At 38.6% G+C, this 17,991-nt stretch overlaps 1 protein-coding gene across 13 annotated transcripts in view; it reads right to left on the bottom strand.

Annotated features, from left to right (window-relative positions):
* Positions 1-397: 397 nt before the first annotated feature.
* Positions 398-17,991, bottom strand: part of ELF2 (E74 like ETS transcription factor 2) — a 94,200-nt gene continuing 76,606 nt past the window's right edge. For 5 of the 13 annotated variants that reach the window (XM_036241141.1, XM_036241140.1, XM_036241139.1 and 2 more), the window contains 5 exons: positions 16,437-16,610; positions 11,003-11,089; positions 6,792-6,984; positions 5,585-5,932; positions 3,758-4,705 (listed from right to left, as the gene is read on the bottom strand). In XM_036241141.1, coding sequence (XP_036097034.1) covers positions 4,078-4,705; positions 5,585-5,932; positions 6,792-6,984; positions 11,003-11,089; positions 16,437-16,610 — 1,430 coding nt within the window. In that variant the 3' untranslated portion in view covers positions 3,758-4,077. Of the gene's footprint in view, positions 722-3,186; positions 3,265-3,757; positions 4,706-5,584; positions 5,933-6,791; positions 6,985-11,002; positions 11,090-16,436; positions 16,611-17,991 lie in introns of those variants that run through there. The other 8 variants (XM_036241132.1, XM_036241131.1, XM_036241130.1 and 5 more) reach the window with 4 other exon arrangements.

The following is a 17,991-nucleotide window of genomic DNA, read 5'->3' as shown; positions in this document are numbered from 1 at the left end:
TATTTTTAGTTCAAAAAAAAAATCTGGGATAGATTTGATCTTTTAATACGGTTAACATGGTGGCCCACACTATTCACTTACACACAGATCTTCATTTTTAAAGCGGACAAAGGCTGATCTGTGACTGCACACTGAAGGCATCTTGGCTGTGCTCATGTTTATATGGCATCTCAGTGCCAAGGCTGCAGCTCCCAAAATGGTTCACCCACGTATTCTGCATGGGAGCCACTTTCGAAACAAATGACATTTTTAGTACATTGTATAGCTAAAATCTTGGGACTACCTGGAAGGAATGACAAGCAGAAATAATATCTGTACCATTTGGTTCGTATCTGAGTATGACTAATAGTAATCATGTTGCTGAGAACACTAATTAGAATACTTGTAAGTACAGGCATTAAATACTGTTTACCTACCCCCCAAAGTAGACCAACCTGAAGAGAAATGATCCATCACAACAGCCTTGAGTAAGCAAATCTGAATGAGAATGAAAGCCAAAGTAGTATGTGCATTTCAAATGTCCACCAATACAATCACCTGCCCCTTGATAGGGACACAGTCTGTGAAATGCATCAGCGGATTTCATCATCACGTGAACATCATAGAGAGTACTTACAAAAACTGGAGTGGTATAACCTACTACACACCTAGGCCAAATGGTATAGCCTATTGCTCTGTAGGGGGGAAATAATGTCCTTTTAGGCTCTTGGTTGAGACATCCCTGTTAACAAAATGAACAGGAGAAAAAAGTTTAATAGCACATATACCTCCTGCATACATGGGAGAGACCCAGGAAAACATTCGAGTAACACCAAAATGGCTGGGGCCACCACCATAAATACTATCTTCAGCTGAAGACAAAATGTTAGTAATGGGGGAGTCTGTTATGGGAGATTACCTGGAAAAGCACAACAAATAAGAGTGAGGTTGTCATGGAGAGTAAGGAGTAATGTATTACTGGCAACAACATTTATTGAGCTAAGAACAGATTTTAGAAGAGAGTTCAATTGGACATTCAGGAGAGAACAGCCAGTTGGCAATTAGATAAACCCATCTAAGGCTTAAAATAATAGGCTAGAACAATATATTTGGTAGTGAAAACTATGCATGGGTGAGATTACCTAATACTAATGTTGGGATGAAAACATAACAGTGAACATTTAATAGAGTGCTACGTTCCAGGCCCTGGTTCTAAATCCTTTAACGTACTAACTCACTTAATTCTTACAACTACTCTGAAGAAAAGAGCCCCATAGACAGAATCTTGGGAAGTACTAACATTAAATGGGAAAGCTAAAGGAAAGCAAAGTCAACTAAGAGTTGGTCTGGAAGGAGGAAAACAGCAAGAGGGGTGATATGGAAAATCAGGACAATTTAAGAAGGCTCAGGCACAAGATCACGTGGAGGAAGAAAAAGAAAAACCATCTGTTTGATTTGACCACTGGGTTATTGGAGACTTCAACAAGAACTGTTTCTAAGCCAGAATTCTGTTAAAGATGGAATGATGGGTATTAAATGTTGGAACAAGGAAACCAAGGTGTGAAAGGGAAGGAGATGCTGAGTGCAGGAAGAACGTACACTTGCCTCCCTCCAGAGATGGGGAAAGGCTGCATGCTGGAGTAAGGAGAGTCTTAGAGCTGGGCTTCCAGGAAGTGGGGGGAGTCTGCAGCTCATGACCTACGTGTTCTCTGTAAAGAGGTATACTGGTCATTTAGTAAGCAGGGTGGTGAAGGCTGGGTTCTGCTAGTAGGTGACCTGAGGCATAAGCGAACAGACTGCTGAGCATGACTCAAGCCTGGTGAGGCTGAGAACTGTAGACAAATCAAGCAGTTATGTGATTCTCCAATACACTGGACACAAAAGGCAAATAGAATGGTTTATAGTTCAAAAGGGTTGAAATTAAAAGCCATACAACTGGTAATGAAAATCACCAGAAACTCCAAACAGTGTACACTGTCAACATGTTTCCAAATTTAGACCATAGGTGTATTCTGATAAACAAAAATGTTAAGAGCGGTAGAGGAAGCTTGACAGGCCTGGCTGCACCTAATTAGAACCAATTAATAGAGTATAGGGGGAAGGAATTACTAACTACAGATTTAAGTTTCTTTAGCTATCCTCCATACCACATGACATATTCTTAGCAAATGTTACCAAAATCAATAAATGTCCGTATCCAATATGCTCAGCACTTGGGGAGGGGTGCAGGTATGCCAGAATCTATCCTCTTTGCCTTACAACAGGATTATGGAAGACATGACTCAACAAATGAAACTGCAATGCAAAAAGAATACAATTAATTGCCAAAGCACAGTGTAGGAAATATTTAAAGAGGTAGAATTTGAGATTAACTCTCAAATGGGATAATAATCAGGTGAGTTTTCTTTGAGCTTTTATTAAAAAGTACCATTGAGTATGTTTTTGGAAAAGATAAAAAAGATTACAAAGGGAGCTGCTATAAAAATCTTTTGTCAACTTACGTAGTATCAGATGAAATGCACAATTAAAGGCCACAAAATATTAAGTATCAGTTTATTTAAGTTTCTAAAAGATGTAAAAATAGACAACTTTTCTTTGTAGTAGAAAGCATTAAGATATGGAGTCACACGCCCTAGTTGGTGTGAAATTCGGAAACTCGCGTAATCCTTTGTAAAAGGGCTAGAGTATAACTTGTTCTTCCTAACCCTCAAAGAGTATGATTGAAAACAAATGGTCTTGATTTAAAATATAAATTCTTTAAGTGTGGCCGACATTAAAATAGTAAATTCATTATGGTAAGTAGAACATTATAGTTCATGATAGTAATTAGAAAAAAAGTGGCAACATGCAGGTATTTGCCAAAAATTAATACAAAAAGAACAAAACAAGTAGAATTTCTTACGCAGTAGTTGGGAAGGAGAAACAGGACTTCTATTCTTAACTAAAACAATGTCTCTATACTAGCTTTTGAATATTGTTATAAATATCACCAGAGACCAAAATGCAAGATAAATTTCTATATTTCAGAAAACCTACTTGAATACACTTTGAAACAAGAGTACAACAAAATAGAATATACTTCAAATGTTGAATATACAAACTATTATAGTTCAAATCTGAACACTGGTACTTTCCCTCTTAAACTTCAACTAAAAAAAAAAAAAAAGAAAGGAAGGAAGAAAGAAAACTCCAGGTATTAAGAGTTACCTGACAAAAATTCATGCTGAGTCTTAACTTCCAAGTGACAGGAGAACTGAAACTGATATGTCTGCACAGATGACAGGGCTAAGTGAATGACACAGGCATGTTACAGCAAAAGGCCAGAGCCAACTGTTAATTTGTCCACAATTAAGAAACTGACAGACTTAAACTACCATATAAAATGTTACATGTAAATTCTATAACAATACTGTGCTAGGTACAAGATTTTTAAAATTTTTCTTTTAATAAAAAAAGCTTTACACAAACAAGCCATTAGCTTATTTCAATAAAGAAAACCAAAAATTAGTCTAAGGCCTTTGTTTTAAATCAGCTTAAGCTATATGATATAAAAAAAAATCGCACTAGATCTTTTTTTGCTATCCTCTTCTGAAGCTTTTGGATCCATTCTTCAATTCACATTCTAAAATACCTATATTAGCAGTCTTCACATAGCACCAGTTAAGTGAGTTCTGTGTGAACACAGTAATTGCTGGTATGCATATAAAATGCATCAAAAATTGCTATATGTAACAATGAGATCACCCATCCCAACCCCTCCCCACTGAAAACTATAACCTCTTACAGAATGGTAGTGTTCCAAGTCTTAGTGTAACTTGATATTGTAGTGAGTTGCTTGGTCCCTTTCAATCCTTTTTCTTATTGATGGGTTCAGTTGTTTCCTACTGTAAGAGGCAGTTTTCTGTCAGCATCTCAATATGTAGTTCGTTTCCCACTGAAACATGGGATAGGTAACTTATTTCCAGTAAGTTTGATTGTTTTCCTATGTGCATTAAAAATGTTTTAAAGTCTCCTTTGACTTTTCTTGATGACATCCCTTGCAAATATTTATGTTAGTACTGTCACTAACAGTCTCAAGTCCACGGCAGAGCTGCTATTTTATTTCTCACATGTCACTAGTCCTTCAGTTTTCATAGTTACAGGAAGGGCAATAGCTGAAGGCGCACTGACAACCACTACGTGGGTCACTGTCTTATTTCCATCTGCCGGTTTTTCTTCTTGTACCAGCTGCAAAGTTTTCACATCATGTTCCTGCTTTATTGCCACTGCCTCTGATTTAACCTCTGGCCCTTTTATGACCGCACTGATAACTCGGGGAGGAGTCTGGCCAGATGCCTGCTGGGTAGGCACTGATAGTCTCATTACAGGTGCACCATGGGCTATGGAAACAGGAGTAAGTGCTCTCACAGCCAGGGGGGTTCCAACAATGTTAATGCTTCCTGATCCAGTCAAATTTGACTTCGTCTGCAGTTGACACTGTGCGAGCTGTGTAGCTGGGATGGTGATAATTTTGGCAGGCTGCATGGTGATTTTGTCTCCATTTTCAGCAGAGGCTGGCATCACAGTAGGGATTGTCTGAATAACTACCTTTGGAGAGGTTGCTGTTGTTGGACTAGTGCTGGTTATTAAAGGTGCACCTGCATTAACTGACTGAACTGCCACAGTTGAAATTTTCTGACCCAACGATGTCATTACAACAGGAACTTGCATTGCCACACGAACTGTCCTAGTAAATAAAAAATAAAGTTGATTGTATTTAATGCTAAATTAGAAAATAGATTTCTAGAGAAAAAGATGAATGCAAATACAGTATGTACAAACTAGTGCTCCCAAATTTTCTATATATACTGACAATCCCTGAAATTTAGAATATGAACTACCATAAAATAAATATATTTAGAAAACTAAAGCCCACATTAAGTTCTATCTATAAAACCACAAAAACCAATCCAGGTTAAATGAGACATCACCAACTTTAACAACAACAAAGTATGTTTAAATATCAGTGTGGCTCAGTGGTTGAGTGTTGACCCATGTACCAAGAGGTCGCCAGTCAGGGCACATGCCCAGGTTGTGGGCCAAATCTTCAGTGGGGGGCATGCAGGAGGTGGCCAATCGATGTTCTCTCTCATCCATGTTTCTCTCTCTCTCTCTCTCCCCTCCCTTCCTCTCTCTAAAAATCAATAAAGAAAAAAAATTTTTTTTTAATTAATAACCACCCTGGCCAGTGTGGTTCAGTGGTTAGAGCCTCAGCTTGTGCGATGAAAGGTCGTGGGTTCGACTGCCAGTCAAGGGCACGTACCTGGGTTGCAGGGTGGATCCCAGGCCCCAATTGGGGAGCAAGCGGGAGGCAACCAATAGATGTGTCTCTCTCACATGAAGTTTTTCTCTCTCTCTATCTCCCCCCCTTCCTCCTTCTCTCTCTCTAAAAATCAATGGAAAAAATATCCTTAGGTGAGGATTAACAACAAAAAATAAAATATCAAGTACTTTTCAAAGTTCTGACCAACAGTGGGTTCTTAGAATGCTTATATTAAAAAAAAGAACATATTATGCCAAGGAGTTTTCTAAAAAGAAATACAACTGAGAGGTTTCCCCCACTTACCTTGGAGCTGCTGTTGCTGACACAGATGTGGTAGTAGTAGGAGACCTGGATGAAACATCATGACCAGGGGAAGTGATATTCACAACTCTAGCTACACCCTTCTCTGCTCTGGAGCAGTTTAGAGGAGATGAGTTTTTCCCACCACGAACAGAGGTTGCCTTCAGGAGACTTTCTGCAGACAGTGACACTCGTTCTAATGATTTTTCATCAGTAGCTGCTGCTAAATCTTCATTACAGGTTTCACTTTTGTCATCATCTATGACCACTATGTTTTTGGGCATATCCTTGAACTGATATACAAGCCTCTGTCCTTCAACCTTTGCAAGAATACCCCTTTGGTAATAATATCTGTAAGGGGAAAAGTACTAAATGAATCAAGTATATTACATTCCTCAAAACAAACAAACAAACAAACAAACAAAAATATCACCATGCATAATGGATACTAACAGAAACATTCACTTATTTCTGTAAGATAACAAGGAGCTCTTCCTGCCTGGATTGTTCAAATGGCTGGGACCTAAAGTAGGAATAAAGTTGGAACCTGGTGCTACAGGTCCTATAACCTTGAGATATATAAAGTAGCTAAAAGTTCATTCTTGAAAGTAATTTAACCTAAATACTATTTTAGGAACACTGGTAAAAATTCAAGTCTGATTTACACAGGTTATAAAAAACAATCTGATGTAATGTGAAAAAATTAACTAAGGTGTACTTGGTAGCAATGAATCTGTGGGATATGTGAATACTGTCACATAAATTAAGTGTTCCTTTACAAACACCCTTAATTAGAAGAAGCCATGTACAAGTTTTCTGGGTTTCTCAAACTGACAAAAGAGAAATTTTCATGTCAAGATAAATCTATTATAATAAATTCACAAGAACTGAAGCAAATTAACAATCTGGAAACTGTTTCATTTGAGTTTAATTTCCTTAAAGGTCTAAACTCAACCTGGTATTAAGGAACAGTCCTAAGTGCAAAAGCACATTTTCTGCAAAAATGGATTTTCCAATCATGTCAAAATTTTAGACATCCAGACCAAATTCCTCTCTCCCCATCTACCTTCAAATCTAAGAAGCTTCTCTAGAATATCCCCCAGAATCCAAAGTTATAGTAAATAAGGGCTTTTCAAAGCTTTTTTAAAACAGCTAATAGGCACTACAGAGAGAGATGCAAATCTGAAAACGCTTTCCTTTGTGTTCTTACCTCAAAGCTCGTCCCATAGTTTCATAATTCATGTCTGGCTTGTTCTTATGCTTTCCCCAAAGCTTAGAGACAGCCTTTGAATCCACGAGCTTGAATATGCCCTTTTCTCTCTGAGTCCACTTAATATACCGGGGACAGGTATTTTTATCTTGAAGTAGATCTAAAAGAAACTCCCACAAATAGGTTGTGTTTCCTTTGAAAACAACGATAGACATTGATTAAAATTTCACTAACATAATTAAACACATAACCAAAAGCAAATATTTAGTTATGCTGGATAAAAATCAATTCACTTACTATTTGTGAAAACACAAATGTACTGAGTCTGTCATTAAGTACTAGACAATATTGGCAATCTTTGTAGTATCAAATTACGTTGTCTAGTAAGTAATGAAAGCATTATAACAAAATTCATAAATAGACTTGTTTGCTGGATTTTTTTTTTTTTTTTTTAATCCTCACCCGAGGACATTTTTCCATTTTTGTTTGGATAGAGTGGTAGGGAGAGAAACATCGACGTGAAAGGGACACGAATGGCTGCCTCCTGCACAACCCAACTAGGGCCAGGGACAAATTGCAACCAAGGTACATGCCCTTAGCAGGAACCGAACCCGGATCTCTCTGGACCGCAGGCCGACAACTCTAACCTCTGAGCCAAACCAGCCAGGGCTGTTTGCTGGATTTTTAAAATTACATGCTATGTATGTTTTCAGTTATGACACCCATATAATATATATCCTAAATTTTGTACTATCATATATCACCCTATCCTAGATTTTGAGTTCAATAAAGGCAAAGGCATTAATGCATAGCACAAAGTGAACCTAAAACAGAATAATATTTATGAATTTACAGATTTAAACTCTGAATAAATTTATTTGAACCTATATGTTTATTATATAAGCTCAAATTCTATGATCAAAATTCATCAAAAGGCATTTATGAATTTATTGAAAAGGTAACCAGTATGTGATGAAACAGGCAAAACTTTTAGGCATTGGTCTTACAAACTTTTTTTTTAATCCTCACCCGAGGACATTTTTGCATTTATCTTCAGATAGAGCAGGAGGGAGAAAGAAAGGGGGAGAGAGAGAAACTCGATGTGAGAGAGACACATCGAGTGGTTGCCACCCAGACCCCAACTGGGGCCAGGGACAAACTGCAATCGAGGTATGTGCCCTTAGCGGGAACCAAACCCAGGTCTCTCTGGTCCGCGGACCTATGTTCTAACTGCTGAGCCAAACCGACCAGGGACAGACTTTTTGTAATACTTTCTTTGCTTCACCCATAAGCATAAATTCTGAGGTACATATGTTATAAAGTGTAAAGTGCACATGACTCTTTAAAACCTTTCATCATAGTTATCAATGAAAGTTACTGCCTCTAAAAACAGATCTTAAAAAATTGCTAATCTTGCCCTGGCTAGTGTGGCTCAGTTCGTTGGAGCATCATCCTGTGCACCAAAGAGTGTTGGGTTCCGATTACTGGTCAGGGTACATGCCCAGGTGGTGGGTTTGATCCCCAGTGAAGGCATGTGCAGGAGGCAACTGATGCATGTTTCTTTCTCATCAATGTTTCTCTCTCTCCCTCCGCCTTCCTCTCTCTGAAATCAATTTTTTTAAAAAGCGTGACTTAGAACTATATCACTTTCTACTACTATACATCAAGATATATAGCTGGGGCATTGTTAGCTTATCTATTACCAAGTGATTATCAGGTCCTATAAGCAGACAAAGTACAAGTGAGCAAGCAGAGAGCTTATCATGGAAGTAATTTTTTTTTTAATCCTCACTTGAGGATATTTTTCTATTTATCTTCAGACAGAGCAGAAGGAAGGGGAAGAGAGAGAGAGAAACATCGATATAAGCCCTGGCCGGTTTGGCTCAGCGGTTAGAGAAACATCGATATGAGAGAGACACATCGACTGGTTGCCACCTGCACAACCCCAACCGGGGCCAGGAACAAACTGCAATCAAGGAACGTGCCCTTGGCTGGAATTGAACCTACGACTCACTGGTCCGCAGGCTGACGCGTAACCGCTAGGCCAAACCAGCCAGGGCTGGAAGAAATTGTTATACCACACAGACAATGTCCTGTATGTAGTAGGGATTTGAATTCTTGTGGATCTGTTGAATTAGACATATTTACATTCCTCATGTTATCTTGAAATGTTCCACCCAAGTTCCCACTCCCAAATAAAATTTTAAAATCCTATTTCTGGCTTTAAGGACAACAGAATTCAGAAAGGGAAGCCTTCTCTAACAGACCAGGAAGTTCATTAAGCCTATGCAGAATTATGATAATAATTCAGGTGTGTTCTGGTAATCAGGTAACTAAAAATTTATCACTTCCATGAATAAATGTTTTCAGACCAATATTCAATAGTTGGATCATTTTGGATTAATATGTTCATATTTATTCCATCCTCAACAGGTGCCAATTCTGCAGAAGAGAAAACACTGGCTGAATTTTTAATCCAGGTATGACTTTAATAATTTTAATCTTCACACTATAACATGCTGCTTCAATTTTACTAAAGGCCGAAATTTTAAAGGTAGTTTTATTGATAAAAACAGGTGTTCACAAAGTTCTGCTCCAATGCATAAGGTCTTTGAATACAAGAGATGCCACTGATGATGAAAATTTAAAAAATCGTAATAACTGTATAATTCAGTTTTCTAATATTTAGTACTATTATGTAAGTTTTTAAGTTTTCGATATAAATAGAAAGATAAAACCTAGGATGTCAGAAATGTAAAATGACCAAAGACAAACGAGGAAGTAAAAGTATCCTCAATCTGCCCTGGCCAGTTTGGCTCAGCGGTTAGAGCGTCGGCCTGCGGTCCGGAGAGACCCGGGTTCGGTTCCCGCTAAGGGCACGTACTTCGGTTGCAGTTTGTCCCCGGCCCTGGTTGGTCGTGCGGGTGGCAGCCACTCGATGTGTCCCTTCACGTCGATGTTTCTCTCTCTCTCCTTCCTCTCTCTCCCTCCCACTCTATCTGTACAAAAAATGGAAAATATCCTCGGGTGAGGATAAAAAAAAAAAAAAAAGTATCCTCAATCTGTCCCAAGATGAATTATAAGTTCCTAAATAGATTAAAAGTTCACTATAAGTGGGCCTTTTTGGTCTAAATTTCTTGGTAAGCTTACTAGAGACTTAATTTTTGCTTTAATTATTTAAAATTAGATATGTCAGACCACCTGTTGAGGATAGAATAAATCTGAATATATTAATCCAAAATGACCCAACTACAGAATATTGGTCTAAAAACATTTATTAATGGAAGTGATTAACTTTTAGTTATCAGATTACCAGAACACACCTGAAATCATTATTCAGACGAGATCAGGCACATTCAGGGTGGTATGTCTGTAGTTGAAATCATTATTCAAATATTACTTGACATCAACTTACTCAACAAATTAGGAGAGCACAGAATGTAGGAGGCTTGTTGCTATTTTGTTTCTAATGAGAATATACAAATTCTAAAGCAACAATTTTTGTTTTGATTCCTAATTGACACAATTCAAATTTGTTGACTGGGAAATTAAATGTGGCTTACCTTAAATTATTTATTGCACTGCTTCTATTAGTTAAGAAATAGTGTATCAAAAATAAAAATAAGTTTTGGCTGTAAGCTTCTTTCCATTCTAAGTGGCTCTCCGCGAGGATGATGCTGTCATACGTGCACATCCTCTAGAACAATGGCTCTTAAGAAGGGTATACACCAGACTGCATTTAGGACCTTTTCCAAATACAGACGCCCACCTTTTGCACTCCCCTAGTATATCTATGGCTACAGAATCTCAGTGTGGTAGGGACTGGGCATAGTTTGAAAAGCTCCGAGGTGATGCTGATATATCCGTTAATAAGTACTATTAAAGACAGTGCTCCACCGGCTAGAGCATCAGCCCGCAGAACAATGAGTCGCAGGTTTGATTCCGGTCAAGGGCACATATCTCAGTTGCAGTTCAGACCCAGCCCTGGTCAGATCATGCAGGAGGCAACCAGTTGATGTGTCTCCCTCTCTCCCTCTCTCCCCCTCCCTACCACTCTATCTGATGATAAAAAGAAAAAATATCCTCAGATGAGGATTAAAAAATAAAAAGTACTCCCACATGGGCATGTACAAGAAATAATTTTCTCACCAATGTAAAAATGTTTGAAAAAAAAAAATCATCTTCCCTCCAAAATAACCTCCCCAAATTACCTTTTCCTTCTCGGGGTTTCTTCTTTATACCCAACTCAGGAGACCCATTGGAAATTGGTGATTGCTGGGTCTTTGGTTTACGGCCAACTGCGAAAATAAGATATTGAAACCATACATTAAAAAAAATAATAATAAGCATGATTAGCAGATTCCTTGGTAACAACACATTATTCATGAAATTGAAGACCAATCTGTAGATTAATATATTCAGTATATACAGAAAGTCTCATCTAAGAAAAGCACTAAAAGCACTTCTACAATTTTAGATCAGAGCAGTTAGTTGGTACTACTCTCAATGTATATGGCAAGGCAGGTACTACTCACCTATTATTTACATGGTCAGAGCCTCCATTTGCTAACCTGTTCCAATAATGTGGCAATGGAAACAGATTCTACTACAAACTCTTTTTGTTTTCTGTTATACAGAATTGTTAGAAAAAGCTTTACTTAGCTGCTGCAAAGGATCTGATCATCTGTAAAGTCCTCTGAGCTCAAATGAGAAAAGGTAAAAATATCTTAAAACACTCTCTACTTCTCTGAGCCAATCACAGCAGAATTTAAGCATAAATATTTAAATTTCTCTCAAATATGCAGGTGCACTTTAAGGGTAAGAAAATCTTCCAAATGACTATTTCACATGTCTAGTAAATGTCTGTGTCCTTACTTCTGTTTCTCCTCACTTCTGCCAGAAGCCTTTTTCAGACTAGCATCCACAATGAACAGAAAAGAGCTATACTTCTGTACCCTAAAGAAGGTGTAAGCCTGAAATGCATTGTGTTCAATCCTCAGCACTGATGAATGAATGCTGGCAGGTGAACAGAAGCCTCAACAAAGAGATTGGGAATATTCAAGTATATTATCCAGTGGTCCCCTCTTACCTGTGGGGAATACTATGCAAGATCCCAGGTGGATGCTTGAAACTGTAGAAAGTACTGAACCCTGTGTATACTGTTTTTTCCTATATGTACATACATGCCTTTCCACTTGGAAGCACTTTTCAGCTTCTCTTTGGGATATCCAAATTGCCAGCATCACTACTCTTATACTTTGGGGCCGTTATAACATAAAATAAGGGTGACAAGCACTGTCATACGAATCAATCTGGTAAATGAGACAGCCACTAAGTGATTTAAAGGGCAGTGAGCATATACAGCATAGAGACACTAGACCAAGGGAGGATTCACATCCCAGGGTGGACAGAGTGGGAAGGATCAAGATTTCATCACACTACTCAGAACTGCATGCAACTCAAAACTTATGAATCATTTATTTCTGAAAATTTCCATTTAATGTTTTCAGACCTAGGTTAACTGTGGTTAACTAAGACCATGGAAAGCAAAACCACAAATAAAGAGACTACTGTATTTTCAGATTAAATACATGCACATATTTTCTTATTGTGCTCGGCTTTATTGTGCTTTGCGGGTACTGCTGTTTTGTTTTGTTTTGTTTTGTTTTAACAAATAAAAGGTTTACAGTCGAGCAAGTCTATTGGCACCAATTTTCCAACAGTAATTGTTCACTTCATGTCCCTCTGTCACATTTTGGTAATTCTCACAATATTTCAAGCTTTTTCGTTATTATTATATTTGTTATACTGATCTGTGATCCGTGATCTTTGATATCACTGCTGTTGTTTTGGAGTGCGATGAATCACATCCACATAAATGCTGTATGTGTTCTGACTGCTCTAAGCTGTTTCCCATGTCTCTCACTTTCCTCAGGCTTCTATTCCTTGAGACACAAAATACTGAAATTAGGCCAATTAATAATCCTACAATGGCTTCTAAGTGTTCAAATGAAAGAGCCAATCACTGCAGCATTGTTGTCTTATTTTAAGAAATTGCCACAGCCACCCCATCCTTCAGTGACCACCCACCCTGATAGTCAGCAGTCATTAACCTCATGGCAAGACCCTCCGCCACCAAGAAGATTCTAACTCACTGAAGGCTCAGATGATGGATAGCATTTCATAGCAATGAAGTGTTCTCTAATTAAGATACATATACTTTTTAGATATACTGTTATTTTTTTTTTTTTTTCATCCTCACCCGAGGACATTTTTCCATATTTTGTACAGATAGAGTGGGAGGGAGAGAGAGGAAGAGAGAGAGAGAGAGAGAAACATCGATGTGAAAGGGACACATCGAGTGGCTGCCACCCGCACGACCAACCAGGGCCGGGGACAAACTGCAACCGAGGTACATGCCCTTAGCAGGAACCGAACCCGGGTCTCTCCGGACCGCAGGCCAACGCTCTAACCACTGAGCCAAACTGGCCAGGGCTAGATATACTGTTATTTACTGCACACTTAATAGTGTAGACATAACTTTTATATGAACTGGAAACCAAAAATTCATGTGACTCACTGGCAATATCTCAAAGGTAAGCCTGTATACTATTACGGATTTGGTGATTGTCATACACCCAGGATTTATGTCACTCTACTGCTCACTAGCAAGGACTATTTCCAGCCAAATAAAGAACTAAATAGACCCAGAGACATAAAAAGGAGTATGCCTCAGACCGACAAACCTCAGAGTAGGGGGGTTGGAGGGGTGGATGAAATGAACCAAAGAACTTATACCCATGTATGCATAACCAATGGACACAGACAACAATGCTAGGGGGTGGGGGAATGGGATGGAAAAGAGGGTGTCTGGGCGGGGGGGGACATCTGTAACAAAAATAAATTAATAAAAATTGGGGGGGGGACTAAATTAGAGTACCTTAATTTATATTTTAAAATGCACAGCTATTATGATCTAGGATTTCATTATGATAATTCTAATCAATGAGAAACATGCTTTGTCAAAATTCACTGGTCTCATTAAAATAGAGCTTAATTTCTCAATTTAAAGAATATTTATATGTACAAATCAATCAGTAATGAGAGTAACATCTTTACTGTCTCCTAAATTCAAGCACAAAAGCCCCCTTCCTTAATGGAAAGGTTAGCCCAAAAAGGCTTACTTTATTTTCTTATAAAGTAGCATTTCTTAAAATCATATTACTTGAGAAACAGGTTATTCATCAGTAGGAAAAGGGTTCTACAGTCAAATAAACGTTTAGAACACTGCATGCTCTTAGAGATTCACAACACACATTAGTATATTCAAACATCTGGAAATACAAAAGGCTGTGCTATTAAAAAAGAACCTACCTAACTGTATGTCCCAAATGTACTTAACCACTAATAAATAAATAATGATGTTATATGTAATTGTTAAATTAAGGCCAACTATTTTTAAATATATAGAATTGGTTTACATTGGCAAATTATTTCCTAGTTTATATCAAACCACACCGGTTAATTCTATATAACAACCTGTTTATCTAGAGGTCTTGGTTCCCTAAATGATGGCAGCTTTTCATGGCTTTTTCCATCTTCTTTTAAACCTAAAAATTTCTTAAGTATTTTGTCATAGCTCACATTGGATACAATCAGCAAAAGGCTACAGTGGGCAGTCCTCACAGGGCTATTAATATGGACGTCTTTTTCTCTTAAATATTTACAGCAGGAAGTGATTCTTCCTTCTAAATTTTCTCATTCATTCCTCTCTCAAGATACACATAATCTATTTGTATTATATAGGGAAGACCTTCTTTCTTATTCCTCATTGTATCCCTCACAGCAGTAAGCACAGACCCATGAATATCAATTTGAAACACTTCTGTCTAATAAGAAAAACACCACTATTTTTTTTTAAATCCTCACCTGAGGGTATTTTTCTATTTATCTTCAGATGGAGTGGGAGGGAGAGAGACAGAAACATCGATGTGAGCGACACAACGACTGGCTGCCTCCCACACGACCCCAACCAGGGCCAAGGATGAACCGCAACTGAGGTATGTGCCCTTGACCGGAATCGAACCCGTGACACTGGTCCAAGGGCCAACATTCTAATGCTAAGCCAAACCAACCAGGGCAAAACACCACTATTTATAGTAAAAGTTTTCCTTTATTTTTGCCTTTGATCCCCCCCCCCCCATTCTACAATGTGAAGAAAAAGGAATTAGATGAGTACCCATTTATATAGGATTTCATTTCAAGTTTTACCTTTGATTCATACAGAAAAAGAACCTATTTGCTGCCCATCTCCTTGGGATGCTGGAGATGTGTTGGAGCCTTGTGCCCCACCTATCGGAATCAGGTGAGTAGAAGTCTCAACAGGAGACAACTAAGTGGAAATACTCTTTAGCTATTGGTGAATTTATTTCACTTTTAAGTCCCCAGTGGCAATATTGGTATTTAAAAAAAGGCATGGCCCTGGCCAGTTTGGCTCAGCGGTTAGAGCGTCGGCCTGCGGTCCGGAGAGACCCGGGTTCGGTTCCCGCTAAGGGCACGTACTTCGGTTGCAGTTTGTCCCCGGCCCTGGTTGGTCGTGCGGGTGGCAGCCACTCGATGTGTCCCTTCACGTCGATGTTTCTCTCTCTCTCTCCCTTCCTCTCTCTCCCTCCCACTCTATCTGTACAAAAAATGGAAAAATATCCTCGGGTGAGGATAAAAAAAAAAAAAAAAAAAAAGGCATGAAAAAGAAAACTGGGCTTTTATTTTCCTGCCCACCAAAGAGTAAAAAGACAAGATGATGAAAGAGAAAGACTAAATTTCTTTAAAAAGGTAACCAAGTACTTAAAAGGACCAAAAACTAGAAAAATGTACAGTGAATCTCTCATCTTCCTTCTGTGTCTAACACCTGTTATAATCTCATTTTCAAGCAACTACTTTTAGGACTTAAATATTAACTCCTTTAAAACAATACAAACATGTTAAAATACAAAATTAAAATCTCACCCTGGATAGCTTGGCTCAGCGGTAGAGCCTCGGCCCGCGGACCAGAGTCCCGAGTTCAATTCTGGCCAAGGGCACGAGCCTTGGTTGCAGTTCATCCCCAGCCCCAGGTAGAGACATTGGTTGCAGGCAGCAACCAATGTCTCTCACATGGATGTTTCTCTGTCTCGCTCTCTCCCACTCTATCTGACAATAAATGGAAAAATATCCTCAGGCGAGGATTAAAAAAAAATTAAGCCCTGGCCAGTTTGGCTCAGCGGTTAGAGCGTTGACCTGCGGTCCGGAGAGACCCGGGTTCGGTTTCCGCTAAGGGCACGTACCTTGGTTGCAGTTTGTCCCCAGCCCTGGTTGGGTCGTGTGGGTGGCAACCACTCGATGTGTCGCTTTCACGTCGATGTTTCTCTCTCTCTCTCTCTCTCCCCCTCCCACTCTATCTGAACAAAATATCGAAAAATGTCCTCGGGTGAGGATAAAAAACAACAACAAAAAAAACAAAAATTAAAATCTCAATCTGTTGATTCTTTGAAAATATATAGCTAAGATAACATCAATAATAAATCTAAAGTATATATTTCCTACATCCTATATCAGAAAAAATTTCACCTACTTTTCCAGAAATTAATAAATATAAATGTACTCTACCTTTTTTCTTTTTCATTGGTTCATGGCTATCTGGTGATGTAGGAATAGGAGAGGTATCCATTGGTTCAGATTCTTCAGTTGACACCTCGACTACAGTTTCTGTAATGACATCTGGCCTCATAGCAGCGTGGATAAATTCTGGAGTTGATACACAAGGAGGGACAAACACTTCCACTACAAAAAAAAGTTGAAAAATTAAAATTTCCCACCCCCATTAATGCTTCTTAATGTAGACAATTCAATAATCTATTTTTAGTAGAGGCGAAGTTTATTAATAATTCATCACAGCAGGGCTAAGAACTTAAAGTTTACGTGCTGAAAATGCAATATGAACAAAAGTATGTAAGAAAATAAAATGCAAGAAAAATAAACTTGAAGAAAATGTTAATCGTCTGGGTAAGGGGGGGAATAAGTAGTCAGCTTCCATTTTTCACACTTTTATTTTATTTTATTATTATTTTTAATCCTCACCCGAGGATATTTTTTTTTTCATTTTTCCATTTTTGTTCAGACAGAGTGGAAGGGAGAGAGAGAGAGAAACATTGATGTGAGAGAGACACATCGACTGGTTGCCTCCTGCATGACCCTGACCAGGGCCAGGGATGAACCGCAACCGAGATATGTGCCCTTGACTGGAATCGAACCCTCAACTCTTTGGTCCGCAGGCCAACGCTCTAACTGCTGAGCCAAGCCGGCCAGGGCTCTTTACACTTTTATATACAAGGTTGGGTAAAAGTCAGTTTATAGTTGTTCATATAGAAAATAATACAATAATAAATAAACTCTGTTTTGCTTACTCACAACTATAAACCAACTTTTTCTCCACCCTGTAATTTCAAGCTCATTGTAGAAGACTGTATTATTGGGAAAATACTTGAAAATAAATAATAATGAGTTCTTTAGTAATTACTTTCCTTCCATGTACCCATTATTCTCTAACTAGGTAATTCATGCACACAGTATAAAATTTAAAACATTTGCCCTGGCCGGTTTGGCTCAGCGGTTAGAGCATTGGCCTGCGGTCCGAGAGACCCGGGTTAGGTTCCCGCTAAGGGCGCGCACCTCGGTTGCAGTTTGTCCCCGGCCCTGGTTGGTTGTGCGGGTGGCAGCCACTCGATGTGTCCCTTTCACATCGATGTTTCTCTCTCTCTTCCTCTCTCTCCCTCCCACTCTACCTGAACAAAGAATGGAAAAATGTCCTCCGGTGAGAATTTAAAAAAAAAAAAAATTAAAACATTTAATAAATATGATTTCAGTGACAAGGACATACAATTTATTTTAAAATATGAAGAAAAGGCCCTGGTCAGTTCAGCTCAGTGATTAAAGCGTCAAGTTCAACTCCTGGTCAAGGGCACATACCTGGGTTGCAGGTTTGATCTTAGGCCCTAAGTGGGGATCATGCAGGAAGCAACCAATCACCATGTCTCCCTCACACTGATCATTTTCTTTCTCTATCCCTTCCTCTCCCTCCCTTCTATTCGATTAAAAATCAGTGTAAAAATATCCTCAGATGAGGATTAACAACAACAAAAACGGAAAATCTACTCATTACAGC

The sequence above is a fragment of the Molossus molossus genome, unplaced genomic scaffold (assembly GCF_014108415.1).
Source record: "Molossus molossus isolate mMolMol1 unplaced genomic scaffold, mMolMol1.p scaffold_m16_p_4, whole genome shotgun sequence".
Classification (NCBI taxonomy): Eukaryota; Metazoa; Chordata; class Mammalia; order Chiroptera; family Molossidae; genus Molossus; species Molossus molossus.
Note: the sequence above shows the minus strand (reverse complement) of the source record. Positions and strands in the feature narration are given on the sequence as shown.